Source organism: Arvicola amphibius, chromosome 11 (assembly GCF_903992535.2).
Source record: "Arvicola amphibius chromosome 11, mArvAmp1.2, whole genome shotgun sequence".
NCBI classification, from domain to species: domain Eukaryota; kingdom Metazoa; phylum Chordata; class Mammalia; order Rodentia; family Cricetidae; genus Arvicola; species Arvicola amphibius.
The window spans coordinates 111566407-111581373 of NC_052057.2; the positions used below are offsets into that span (position 1 = coordinate 111566407).

General features: G+C 40.8%; 1 protein-coding gene across 2 annotated transcripts in view; it reads right to left on the reverse strand.

The window, feature by feature from the left end:
- Atp6v1h (ATPase H+ transporting V1 subunit H) overlaps positions 1-14378 on the reverse strand; it is a 71262-nt gene extending 56884 nt beyond the window's left edge. For both annotated transcript variants that reach the window (XM_038347333.2, XM_038347332.2), the window contains exons 1-6: positions 14236-14378; positions 12998-13141; positions 9034-9136; positions 8127-8216; positions 2795-2908; positions 1491-1595 (exon numbers count right to left, since the gene is read on the reverse strand). In XM_038347333.2, coding sequence (XP_038203261.1) covers positions 1491-1595; positions 2795-2908; positions 8127-8216; positions 9034-9136; positions 12998-13110 — 525 coding nt within the window. In that variant the 5' untranslated portion in view covers positions 13111-13141; positions 14236-14378. The remainder of the gene's footprint in view (positions 1-1490; positions 1596-2794; positions 2909-8126; positions 8217-9033; positions 9137-12997; positions 13142-14235) is intronic.
- Positions 14379-14967: the final 589 nt, after the last annotated feature.

The following is a 14967-nucleotide window of genomic DNA, read 5'->3' on the forward strand; positions in this document are numbered from 1 at the left end:
TTTTAAAGTGTAAAAAAAATGGGAGAGGAAGTGTTTCCTATCTAAAAAATGAAGTGTTCTGATTTCAGAAGATCTACATTTAGGACCCTAAAATTTCATCCCCATACACCCATTCTCATGTTTTAAATACTTTTTAAGTATCTTACAAACTCAGCAAAAGCCTACAGCTAATGCTGACATAAAGAATAATTTTATTTAAAACATTCTCTGTAGAACTCGAAAGGGCAATCAGTCCCCCAAAGGCAGGCAGTAAGACAAAAACGTAAATCTAAGCAAGATTTCAGGCATCTCTCATACCTTAAGCTAAAATCTGTTAAATTAACATTTATTTGTAACTGAGAGTTGATAACACAGTGACTGTCAATATTATTTGCCTAGTTTAGTCCCTCCGTGTCGCCCACCCTTAAACTAAGCTCTGCCTTTTCGTCTTCAGAAGACTCATCCCCAGCCAACCTCTCTTTCATTCTTTTGAGCATCAGTCATACCAAACTTCCAAATGACCATCTAACAGTCACTGGAAGTCTGAAGGAAACATCTCAAAGAGCCATCCTAAATATTCTATTTTTGCCCCAACTAAAGATGCATGAAAATAATGGTCATTTTCCAAGATATTGTATCAGCAAGCTCTCTTCTCCATGGAGACACAGAGCTAAAGAAACCTGAAATCAATCCAGATGACCAGTAAGCAGGATGTCTCAATTTAAACCCAGATGCTTAATCCCATGGCTTCATATGATGTGGGAATGAACCACTGTATAAGACAAGATTGTAAGACAGTTGGATGGGGCAGCCCCCGACTTGTCCAAGGACAACTGGAAACTTGGTACAAACTCTTGACTGAGATAAGGACAATCAGATTGACTAAAGGTCTATAATACATTGCTTGTAGTTTGAAATTTCCCGGGTAGCACCCAAAACCACTTGTTTATTAAATAACCAGTTAAACAAGCTAGCCTAGTTATGTGACCATAAAGGCATAAGAAACCTCACTAGAAAATCTCCAGAGATCTCTCCCTCAAACCAGTATTTCTCATACAAATGTTGGTGATTCAAATACACAGGCCAAGGCAGAAGCTATGCCCACAAGTCTCTGACTCCAGAGCCTGTTCAGATGGTGTCTCCAGTGTAGCATTTGTTTCCTATATGGACGCTTTCTGTCATCACTCCCTGAACTGCTTCCTGCAGGTCTTCCAGCTCTCCAAACTGTGTAATCCTGGGAGCTGCCTAGAAGGAAGGAAAGTCCCTGACCGCTCAGAAGCAAGGGCAGGAAACCACAAGTGGCAGAGAGGACAGAGGCTTGAGCTGCAGCTAAAGAACAGACAGAGAAGCATGCCACCACACCAGCAGTAGTTAGGCTTACTTAACAAGTACAAAGCGGAGTTCCTTTCACAAAAACATCTTTTATAATTTAACATATTTACCATAAATAACATAGGAGAACATGGATACTAATATTACACTTCTTTTGGATACTAAAAGAAATGTGTTACCTGTGAACTCAGTTGAGTTTTTATCCAGTTGAAATAGTAATTTAAGTCACTGCCTTCCATCAATTCTTTCCCCCAAGCTGCTAACTTGGCAATAATTCTTGCAGCCTGAAAATGAATAAGAAATATATCTGAATGCCACTTGCATCCTTTACCTTAAGAACCGCCCCCCACCCATCACTTTGCTGAGTTGGTTTCCTAACATTCAATTCCTGGGGGGGGGGGGGGGAATTCATTTCTTAAAACTTATTTTAAAAGAAAAACATTCAAACTGTATTTTAAAATATTTCCTTTAAAATGAACAAAAATTAGCTATGCTTTAAGATGCTACATAGCATTCCCTAAATTATTTTGCATTTCAAAATAAGAGTTGGAGCCAAGGAGGTGACATGCATCTATAATCCAGCACTTTAGTACTGCAAAGTCTAAGACCAGCATGGGTTACAGAGTTATTTAAAAGAAAAAATAATAATAAGATTGGGGATTCATTTAGATACCAGCACAACATTCATAAAACACAGCTAAAGGCTGGCAAGATACCTTAGAAGGTAATGGTGCTTACTAACAATCCTTACAATCCGAAGCCAATCCCTAGAATTCATATGCCAAGAGAGAACCAACTGCCAGAAGTTATCCTCAGACCTTCCTTTGTACTGTGGCACATAAGCCATACAAAAAATAAATAAAATCAAAGTCAACTGACTTAGAGTATTCCTATTTGGAACCCGGGGGCTGAAAATATATTAGCAGCACATGTGTGAGCAAAAAGGGAATGACCAGGAATGACATCTGACATTTATACCCAGCATAAGTGGGTCATCACAAACAGTGAATAATCCAGCATCGGGCCATCACAGCTTCTTCACTCCAACAGCCTTCTTTACTCAGCACCATTAAGCAAGTTATCATGTCACAACCAACCCAGGTTTGCTTCTTCTGTACGCCAGTGTAAAAAAATAAACTCCCTTCTTACATGGTGCATGTGTATTGTGGATTGAATATGAAATATGCCTGACAGGCTCATGTGTTGAGCACCTAGTTCCAGCTGGTTGTAGCATTGGGGAAATTCTAAATCCTTTAGGCATCCCACTGGGAAGGGGAGTAGGTCATTGACGGTGGGCTTCAAGTTTTATAACCTGACCCTGCTTCCTCTTCCTACTTTCAAGGCCAGAGTCACTTGCCTTGACCACTCTGATGGGTTACAATTCCTCAGAACTCCAAGTTGACATTGCTTCTTGTCAGCTGTATCACAGTAACAAGAAAAGAATAAAATATACTTAAAGCAATGTGATCAACTCAAAACTTACCATATGAACAGTAAAGGGATCCTGGCGATTCAACATTGGCAGAAAGTATGGCCAGGCAGTGCTCTTGCTTCGTTTTGCATAGTCAAAGAAAATGCTGACACGCTGGTGATTTTCCTAAAAGAAAAACAAAAGCAAAATAATCATATACTGCTTCTCACCTGCTTATTGCATATCCCATTAGGATGCATGGTCACCCAAATTCCTACATAACCAAAATTCCTCTGGAAATCCCCCACCTTTGAAAACCCCCTAGTCTTGCAATTATTTGTGGGGGGGCAGGGTGGGCCATATAAACACTGTCTTTTATGTTCTGTGCTATCTTCTAAAACCCCACTTTAGGGAGATAGCTCTATCTAACAGAAAATAAAGCTTGCATAATTTGATCAAAGAATTTGGGTAATGGCCTTACTCTCATTCAATAGGATTAACAGGATCACAATTTTTTTCTCAGCTCTCAACACTGTATTGACATTTCTACCTCCATCAAAGTATGAACAGTATGGCTGTTAAAAGAAATAGAAAGTGGGGCTGGAGAGATGGCTCAGAGGTTAAGAGCACTACTTGCTCTTCCAAAGGTCCTGAGTTCAATTCCCAGCAACCACATGGTGGCTCACAACCATCTGTAATGAGGTCTGGTGCCTTCTTCTGGCCTGCAGGCATACACAGATTATTGTACACATAGTAAATAAATAAATAAGTATTTAAAAAAAGAAATAGAAAGTGAAAAGAGAATAAAACAGCCAAATTTAAGTACAGACTCAGAAATTCAAGACCAGCTTGGGCAAAGCAGTCTAAGATGCTATCTAAAAACAGAAGCCACACCTGATGGTAGACACCTATAATCCCCCTGGGAAGATTAGGTTTGAGGCCAGTTTGGCCTCCAATAGTAAGGTCCCAATGGAAGGGAAGAAAGAAAGAAGAAAGAAAAAGAGGTAGGGAGGAAGAGGAGGAAGGAAAAAAGAAAATGAGGAAGGGGAAGAAGAAGGGAGAAAGGGAAGGTAAAGAAAAAGAAAAAAGGGCTGAGAGCACAGATCCACTGTAGAGACCTTGCTTAGCATGCATGAAGTGCTGGGTTCAATCTTCAGCCACATAAAATATAAAAACAGGTTATAGGGTGCTTATCAGAGTCTAGATGAAACTTACTAGTAACAGTTATAAATGCTTAATACACCTACTAAAAGAAATAGATATAAACTGAGTATACATTGCTCAATAGTTCAGGGGTAGAGTAGTTACTTAACATGTATGAGACCTGAAGAAGGGAAAAGAAAAACATGTTCAACTTACAAAGCAACACCCAGGTCCATAATGGACATAAGAGATGAAGCTAAAATAAAATCATTCGCCTGAAGCAGTGACAGGCAAATAGAAACAAACAATAAACCACAGCGTGCAGAGCAGGAAGGAGTGACTAGAGACAGTTCACAGAGGACCTAGGTTCAATTCTCAGCACCCACATGGTAACTCACAATCATCACCCACATGGTAACTCACAATCATATCTCCAATTCTAGGATATACAATGTTCCCCCAGCTCCCAGGCTCTGTGGGCAATAGGCATGAAAAGTGGTACACAGAAAGTGGTACAAGCAGGTTAAAAAAAAAAAAAAAAAAAAACTCATACACACATAAAGAAACCACAGGTTTGGGAATGATGACACAATGATATTATCCCTGCACCAGGGAGCCTCAGGCAAGAAGATTTTCAGTTTGAGGTCAGTCTGGACTACAGAGGCAAATCTTGAATTGAAAGAGAGAGAAAGGAAAGGGAGTGTGCACAAAAGAGAAGAGACAGAAAAAAGGAGGAGGGGTCGTGGCTCCACACCATCACCGCAATTTGCTATCCCAATATTAATGCATTTTATGGCAAGAACTTTCTACTATTAAATGTCCCAAAACAGTAAAAATGTAACAGAAATGAGTATATGTCAAATAATGTTTTATTCACCTTTATAATCCATGTCAGAAGAAGCAACAACAGAAAAGTCAGAAAAACATTCATGAAAGATTTTAAATGTCATTCTCAGCACACGTTGAAGGAATAGAACACATAAAATTAGCAGATAGAACATCTGTATCTTAGAAATTCAGGCTCCCTTCTGCTGCTGTGAGAAAATACTCTAGCAAAGGCAACTCCAATGAGAAAGGGTTTATTTACAGCTCCAGATTACAGTTCATCATGGCAGGAAAGTCAGAGGCAAAAACTTGAAGCCGGTCACATATCCAGAATCAAGAGCTGAGAGAATGGATTAAAGTGTGAGCAGCGCTACTCCTCAGCTTACTTCACTCAGAGAGCGCAGGATTCCCTGCCTAGGTGCGGTACCATCTTCAGTGGGCAGGTCTTCATGTCTCAGTTAACATAATCAAGATAATTCCCTACAGACGTGCCGCAGGCAAACCTCATCTAGATAACACCTCATTAAGACTCCCTTCCAGGTAATTAGAGATTGTATCAGATTGACTATTAAAACTAATCATTGCAAAAGCACCATGAAAGTATATTGTAGGTATATCAAACTTTATACACAAGCAACTATGGAACACTAACAAAGAAAGCATTAGTAAGTTTCAGAAAGGAGCATATTTTCAAAATATGATAATCAAATATATCTTAGTACAAGAGGTATGATGTTCCCCTCTGTATGCTGTGATTATCATTGATTAATAAAGAACTGCTTTGAGCCTATAGGGCAGAACAGAACTAGGCAGGGAAAACTAAACTGAATGCTGGGAGAAAGAAGGCAGAGTCAACGAGAAGCCATGCAGGCTCGCAATAAGCCACAGCCACATGGTGATACACAGATTAATAGAAATGGGTTAAATTAATATGTAAGAGCTAGCCAATAAGAAGCTAGAGCTAATAGGTCAAACCATGATTTAACTAATACAGTTTCTGTGTGGTTATTTTGGGGCTGAGCAGCAGGGAACAAACAAGCAGCCTCCTACAACAGAGGCAAGATGAACTTCCAAAGAAATATAGAGACATTTCCATCAAGATCATGAGCTCAGGGCTGGAGAGATGGCTCAGAGGTTAAGAGCACTGGCTGCTCTTCCAGAGGTCCTGAGTTCAATTCCCAGCAACCACATGGTGGCTCACAACCATCTGTAATGAGATCTGGTGCCCTCTTCTGGCCTGCAGGGATACATGCTGGCAGAACACTGCAAACATGATAGATAGATAGATAGATAGATAGATAGATAGATAGATAGATAGATAGATCATGAACTCATTAGCTCAACTTCTATTTAATATTGTATTACAGACATTAGTCAAAACAATCAGAAAATAACTAACCAGACAGAGTATACCTTTATAAATTAAAGGAAAATTCAACCAGAAAATTAATCCAGATAAAATGAATCACTGAGATTCCAAAGTACTAAATAAATGGTAACTTATATAAACAAACTGATGATGGAATAGCAATGAAGTTTATAACAACAATAAAGAGGAAAGAATATTTAGAAATAAATTTTAAAATGAAAGACTTTACATTAAGAACATCCCTTTTTCTCATCCCTTGTATCTTCGCAACCCAGTGGAAATGCCAACAAACTACTCCACATATTCAGACAGGAAATGTTCAAGATCATACAGAACAACGGATACAAAACACAAAGAAAAAGACACTACTAGTCTATAATTAAAATACTGAAAACTACAATTAAAACTAGGTGATACTATGCATGAACAAACAGGCATTCCAAAGGAACTGAATAGAAAACCTAAAAATAGATGTGTGTATATGGGAAGTTAAAGGAAAAAGGTGCCCCTCTATAGGGGCGTTTCATTTGTATTTTAATAAATAAAGCCTGCCTGAAGTTCAGAGAATAAAACAGCCCCACTGGTCAGCCTTACAGATCAGGCAATGGTAACACACACCTTGAATCTCAGTAGTCACACTAGTTTGCCATAGAAACTAGGCGGTGCCTGCCCTTAATCCCAGAACTAGAGAATTATAAAATGGGAGCGCTCTCAGTCTCATTCTGAATGCCTGGATCAGGATCGCCAATTCAGACTGAGGCAGAAGTAAGAGCCAGTGGCTGGCTGTTTTGCCTTTCTGACCTTCAGGTTGAACTCCAATTTCTCTTTCTGAGTTTTTATTAATCGTGCTTCACCCCTCCAACCATAACAATAAAGGACCAAAAATCTAGTGTTGATGTGAAAATAAGAGGCATCTATAAATGACAAACTGTGAGTTCACAATGGTATTTGTCTAAGAACTAAAGACACAGGTGTTCCCTACATACAATACATTTACCTAACACTACAGTCTACACATTAACTCACATGCTTCCAGACCCACATGATAACCAAGGCAGATCACAACATTCCTGCTTTCCTTAACCTTCCTGTTTTAAAAGACTAAGTGTGAGGAAAGATGAGACCATTATCAGAAAAGCCTGCATCAACCCAGGATTGTTACTATAAATAATTATCTCCCTAAAAACCTGAGGGCCCCCAGCAACTGAGTCATTCTTCCTAATTTATATATCCCTAATAATAACCACTACACATGTCAGAAACTAGGCCATGAATATGTGGGTTTGTTTTTCCTTATAAACTTTCACAAGAATACTCTTTAAGGACCCAAACTAGCACTTTTCTCCCAGTGTCTCTTCTCCTCCCCAAGTACTGGGAGCAGAGAGCTGAACCTAGGTCCTTTCACAGGCTAAAGACGCCTTTACAAGTAGGCTAAATCCTCCACCCTCTTCATGGCTCTTGAGAAACAGACAGGCACTAGTTTAAACAGCTGAAGGACCCATCTCATAAATCCTGCTCTACAAATTAAGCCAAGATTATACTGTAGTTTAAAATACAAAATTATTACTAGGCCTCTCTGAATTCACAGGCAATTAAAGCAGTAAGCAGAATTTTAGGCAACTGAAAGTTCAGATTATACATCAAACTGCATCAAAAGAGCTAAAGTACTTTACCTGTTCCTGGCCTAGAACAAACAGCATCAAAAGCTGGTTATGAAAGAGAAGGAGCCTGGAGGTTTCGTAGATTGTGTTGATATTAAATTAGGAGGAAGGCCTGGGCTATATGTAAATAAGGGGAGGACTTGCCTCGCATGCAAGACGCCCTAGGTTCAATCCTCAGTCCAAGCAAAAAGAAAAAACAACTTTGGGCCAATTTCAGGAAAATCAAGCATAATTACTTGGTATTGTGAAAATGGAAATCAGCTTCATGTAAGGACTGTTAGTACTACTAGTAAAGTAAGAAAATGTATCAAGCTCTAGAAGAGAATCACTAAGCGAAACCTTCCAGAACTGCTGTTATGTAAAGTATAAAACAGCAAAGTCCCACAGGTACGAGGACTATACCCACCTGTAGCATATCATCAACCATGGTTAGTATGTACTGCACTGTCTGTTCTTTGGAGATGTGTGTCATCAGATTTATAAATGTTTTAGCACACTGCAAAACACAAAATTAATGTTATTGCTCTCTTCTTTTTTTAAAATTTTGAAAGAGTTTCACCATGTAGCCCTCGCTGTCCTGGTACTCACTGTGCAGGACAGACTGCCACAAGCTCATGGAGAATCCCCTGCCTCTGCCTCCCAAGTACTGGGATTAGAGGCATACACCACCACACCAGCAATTATTTTCATTTGTTCATAATTTTAATGGAACTTCTATAAGATATTATTTCTCTTTCATAGAACAAGATAGAAATGCTAGTAGATAACAAAGTATAGAAAGGTATACTTTCACAAACATCATCATGATGAGACCTAAGAACTTTGTCATGACTTCTATCATATTTCTGACTATATCTAGTGATAAACTTTAAATAGTTACTGTTTTTAAATATACATACTTAGCAATTGTTACTCTTGATTACTAAGGACAGTGTAACACCTCGTGGACAATTAAAAACTAAAAATGACTTTTAAATATTCTTTTATTCATTATTGTTTAGACTAACTTGGATAGAGCTCACTGGTGGAGCACTTGCCTAGCAAGCAAAAACCCATGGGCCTTACCCCTACCATAGCAAAAAGCATTGTTATTACTAATATTAATGTGCATAACATGTACAGTATACGACATAGTCATTAAAGGTTTTCTAGCATTTTAATTTTTATGTTGCAGTTTGAGGCTAGAGGTTGAATCCATGGTCTTCCTTACGCATGCTAACTAGGTACTCTACCAATGAGCTATACCCCAGTCCATCCCAGACTTTGTAATGATAGGGAATAAGTGCTCATTATAAAATAAATGGAAGGATCACCTGGCTGCCTTCAGTCTGAAGCATCTCTTGCTTCTCCTCAGAACTTCTTTTCATTTCAAACCTTTGAATAAATTCACAGTCTTCAGCAGAAATCATCTGCCCCCTAGAAAGCAAGGACAAATTATTCTGTTCAGTAAGTACTGAGCAGCCACTGTGAGTGACAGAGAAATTCTTAAAGCTTTTCCTTTGTCCTTAGTAAGTTCTGTTTTGTATTAGGTTCCTGCACGTGGGCCCTGAAGAACTAACTAAGGAGTCTAACATAACCAGAAAAGACAGCAGACTAATTTTCCCAACAGCATAGTTTCAATTGGCATAATAAGGAGCATCCTGTGCTGAAATCCTAACCAAAAAGTCACACCTGACCAACCTAACCATAGCTATTTTGCTCTCCATCCCCGGCTTAAGACAATAGCCTACAATGAGGACTGAACTTTCTGACCTTAGTTTCTGCTTTCCTTGCCTTTCTATTAAACTAGCCTCCTCTGGTCAGCCTAACAGAAAACTCTCCATTTTGTGGGATAGTATTGCCTGACTGTAGAAACACAAAGGGAACTAATTAACATCTTTTAATTTGTTGAAAATTATCTTTTGATAATTATAGACAGTAGTGCTAAGGGCCTTGTCATCATTCAAAAGTTTAGCACTACCACTATCTTACCTAAGCAAATAGGAACTATAACCACATGCCTCTCAAAGAGCTTGTATAGAGGACGAACTACACAATCTAAGACACAGTTCATACAGCACCTCACCCAGTGTAAGGATTCAATAGTGTCACCTCTTACTTTTATTCAAAGTCTCCTTAATTCCTCCGTACCACAAGCCCAACATATTTACTTGGCCTTCAAATCCATTATACCCAAAGCCACTGTACAGTGACATTCTACAGTCATTTCCTGACACTTTTTGTCTTCCAATTAAGAATATGGTCATCCTCCCTCTCTTTGAAAAATAACCTCTCCTTAGCCAGGCATAGTGGAATATGCCTTTAATCCCAGCACTGGGAGGCAGAGGCAGGCTAGTCAATATAATCAGTTTCAGGGCAGCCAGAACTCCACAGTGAGACCCTACCTTGAAAAATAACCAAAAGACAAAAAAGAAAAAAGGAAAGGAAAACAAGGGAGAGACGAAGGGAGGGATGGAGGGAGGGACGGAGGGAGGGAGGGGAGGAGGAAGAAAAAAAGAAAGGAAGAAAGAAAGATAACCTCTCCACTCTGATATCTATCCTCCCCAAAGTCATCCCACTTCCTGTTTTCCTTCCAGGGGAGTTCCTTCACTGAACTCTTTTCTTCTAGAGATTCACAAGAGAATCCAATCTTCCTCTCTCCAGCAAATCATCTCCAGCCATCTCTTATTTCCAAGCAGAAACAGATTCAGCAACATCACCACTGAACCTGTCATCTGCAATTCCATCTGGCTTACCCTTCCAGCTGGTCCATCTTCAAGGACTCAGGTAAGGCACAATAACCACCACCACCCTCAAATCCTAAAGTCTAAATCCAGACCCTCCTTGGTAAGACATGACAGCAGAACAGCCCTTCAAGTCTCCATATGACTCACTTCAGGACACATACAACTCCTAAAAAGAAACAGAACCACAAGCTACTTGAAGCTCCAAACACTACATATTCAAGCCTGAGCTCTCTAACCAGGGCTCCCTGCGCTGCAGTCCCCCTTCCTTCCACTTGGTTAACTACTGTGAGATTCTTCATGTGCTCTGTGAAGACTTCCCCAATGCTTCCAGACAGCTGTTTCTTCTTTGTCATATACCTTCTTTTGCTTTATGTCTATGTACGTGTGCATAATTGTTATCACAATTTATTATTTAATTCATCAAGGGTCTGTTTCTTCATTAGAGTCTGTTTCTTCATTAGAAGTTCAAAAGTAAGGTTAGAGTATTGTGATTCTTGTATCCTCAACATATACTTTTGGTGGATTCCTTTTTGACTAGCACAAACTCATTCCCACTTGCTTTTTGTACTGCCTAGTTAAGTAAAAGCTTAATCAAATACAAATACATTTTTGAATATTGTATTTTCATAGCATGTTAATGCATGAGGACAAATGCATATTAATTGAACTTTTGTTACAAGGAAATGCTCCCATAGGTTTCTATGTCATCAGTAGAAGTCTAAACCACTGGTCAGATCCACTGATTATGTATGTCATGTACAGCCTGTAACTGTTCTTTCAGGAAAGACATTTTATTCCCACTAGTGTTCCACATCAGAAGGCTCAAGAACAGACATTTGGTTACGTAAGATGAACATTTGCACATAAACATGGAGAGCAGAGGAGACTTAAAAAAGGAATCTATAACACAGACAACAAAATAAAGGTCCAAACTAGGAAAAAGGAAAATAAGATGTATGTAGCACTAAGGCCTCAGGACTGGAAAAGTACACAACTGAAAAACCTCCATGTAACTAAAAACACTGCAAAACCAAGTCAGAGAAAGTTCTGCTTCTCTGCTAGTGCTTTCTGAGCAACAGTCTTCTGTTTGCATTACAAACAGAGTCAGGCTCTGCAAACATGCAACTTCTTGTCCTCTAATCTGAAGGCTTTCTGAACTGAAGAAGTCAGGAAAGAGCTCAGAGGATTTAAACAATAACAAATGATCAAGTCTTTCCCCCACGAATCCTCGGGCAACTGGCTCCACGATAACCCAGGCCCTTAAAATAGGAATCTAGAAGTCATCTTAGACAACTTTTGCCTATGCACATTAAACTAAGCACTAACTGTGCAATTCCAACCACTCTACCACCACTACAGATTCTCCCTATGTCTAAGCTACTTCCCCACTAAGAGCCTCAGCAGCCTCAGCAGTGACTTTCGGGAGAAGGGGCACATGGGTTCTCGTGGCAGGACAGTGCAGCCCACATTCACACTCAATGTACAAGCCCTCTACAGCTGAGCTCCTCCAGCTCTAAGAGTAAATGGTAAACTCTGTTCCTTGTATCCCCACGAGGATAGTGACTGTGAAAAAGGCGACTCTGGGACACAAGCTGGCACCTACAATCAACTATCACTTTCATGAGTTGTACATACTGACCTTCTTAGACTTCAAATATATTGTGGGTTTCATGACTTAAGAATCATCTTGAAGAGCACCAAGCGGCAGGGACAGGCCCAACTCCTCCCATGGGCACATATGCACCCCAGCCTCACTGTGACCTTCAGCTCTCACCCCTGCTTGCCTTCAAACAATAAATAACTTCCAGCACAATCGCTGGTTGTATCTGGACAGGTCCTCTTTTCTGCCATGCATTCATCCTTCAAGACTAAACTGAAGGATCATTAGCTATCCTTTTCTGTATAACTGACAAGCCCCTGAACAGTTAGCTTCCTATCATCACAGCTAACAATGAAGTAAAGATCTGTTCTGATACTATGAGTTCCTTCTTGAGACACTACACTATATAACCTTTGTGTAGGCAAGGAAAATAAATTAGCAAGATTACTCAATTGGTTTTTCAATGTGCATATCCAAATCTGATCCTCAGAAGTTCAGTTATAAATATGTCAAAATAAACCTACACAAAATAAAAGGCACTGATGAAGAATAATCAAGAAAGCATGAGGGCCAGTGAGAGGGCACCCACCACTCAAGGCTGGCAACCTGAGTTTATCCCCAAAGGGCAGGAGCGGACCAGCTCTCCCACAGCTATCCTCTGACCTGCGAAGGTCATCTGTTCCAGGGAATCTGAGACCTTCTTCTGCGATCTGAACGCAGCATATATGTGGTACACATACGTACACGCAGGCAAAACAGTCATGCACACAAAATAAAATACAATAACCACCATGTACTGCTCTCCTTCCCCGAGCTGTTCCCACCACAGCAGGAGAGCTTTCTTCCACAGTTCTTGGTATTTTTCCAGTATTTCCCTCACAGAAGCATGACCATGAAAGGGCCTGACGCAAAAGCACATGACAGCCATGATTCACAGCAAAGCGGACTTACTGAAGGTAAGACTGCCAGTTCACTTTGTTGGCGCGGACCTCGGCAGCCTTGGCTGCGATGATGTTGGTTGGGACTGCAGCATCCACAGCACCTCGGATGTCCATTTTGGTCATCTACTATGACAGTGTATGCTTCTACACAGATCTTCAATGTAAGGTCAAGACAAAAGCAGAATAGCAGGCATTGTATTTTCTAAACTACTAGCATAATGTAGCCATATTAATTTCATTTAACTTATATTAAACATCCTAAGAATAAACAGCATTGACATATTTCAAATCTTGTCCACGGCCCCTTACAGCCCCTCATAAAAGAACTTTCTAGGCTTCTTTTTCAGAGAAGAGCTTTTAACTATTAGCCTTAATATACAGTGAGACTTTTTAAGTGACCATTTAAGAGACTGATAGCAAAACTGGAATTAAATAGAATATTAAATAAGACCACCTCTGGTGCAATCATACCCAGTACTTTGAATATGCTAATAACAACCCACTACTTTAAATCTATTAAATCACTACTTTAAATCTACTAAATCACGTTCCAATCTCTTGTACAGAAAATACTATTAAATACAGGGAAAGGCCAATTATGTATTTTATTGGCATGTATTATGCTTCATTGAAGAGCCATGTTAATTCCTTTAAAATTACTGGTTCAAAATATACCAAGCGGCATGGTAAATTTTCAGAAACCAGTGCCTTCCTTTCCAATAAAAATTGACAACATTTTCAAAATCAATACTGAGAATAATTTCTCGAACAAATTGGGTACAACCAACAACGGGAGTTTAGTCTAACAAGAAAAATGTACAATAATGAGCTTCTAAAACAACCCTCCGTCGTCGACTTACAGATAAAAGCTTACACCTCATTTTACCACGACACAAAAAAGCCTGGCTTCCCATTCCCAAAACGTATGTTCTTGCCCACGACTAGAAGGAAGCAAAAAAGCATACCCCGATTCTATTCCGCGTTCACGCTATGCTTAGTCAGTGCGGAACTGCTTTTCTCTAGGTGGGGACTTGCTGCCTAAACAAGCGAGGTCGGCGCGGACGGCCGGACCCAGGCAGAACCGGCTCGCTCCGGGCGTGGCTGGAACCCGGGTGCCCGGAGCGGCCTTCCCGACGCCCTCGCCTGCCCTGCTCCCCGCGAGCTCTCCAGTCCGTCCTGCGGGGAAGACCTTGCGGTCCCGCAAACCTACGGGGCCCCGGGGGAAGCAGCGGCCCCGGGCGGCCTCACCTGGACAGCAGCGGGGACGCGAAGGAGTGGGCGGGCGGGCTGCGGTCGAGCTCCGAGGCTCGGCGGCCACGGCAGAGCCGGAGCGGAGCGGAGGAGACTCGGAGGCAGACGTTAGGAGCTCAGACTCAGGAAGCCGGAACTACTGCCCAGTGACAGCGGCGTCGGGCACGTGAGCGCGGGCACGTGACCGCTGCGGACGGCGGAAGCCGAGACGGCCCAAGACTAGTGGGAGCGCGCGCTGAGGCTGCCTTGCGCGAGCCACCTCCCTGGGTTCCCCGGTTGTCCGGAGCACGCGACCCCGCAAGCCATCAGTGCCAAAGGAACCAAAACTCCTAACAGCAGTCTCCGGAGAAGTTTGCTTTACAAGCTTTGAGCGTTGTGGGTTTGTTGAGTTGAACATCTCAGTGAACCCGGTACTCATTCTCAGAATTGAGGTGAAAAATTGAGGCTGAGAAATGAATCACAGACCCAGGGTTCCAGACTTAACCGATAATGTATGTTTCAAACATTATTCATTTTTTTAAATCTAACTTCAGTTTCTCTCGGCTTGATGTGTTTCATCTCACAACCTGTCCTAAGTCCAGATTTTCTCCTAGGAAGGCCTTACACTGAAGTCTTTATAATAGCGTTTGGAGGGGCGTAAAAGCATACAAAGGAATGTATAGAAATAACCAGTATATTTCTACTGTGAAAAAAAAATAAGGTCAAGTTTTTAAAAAAAACCACCAAAAC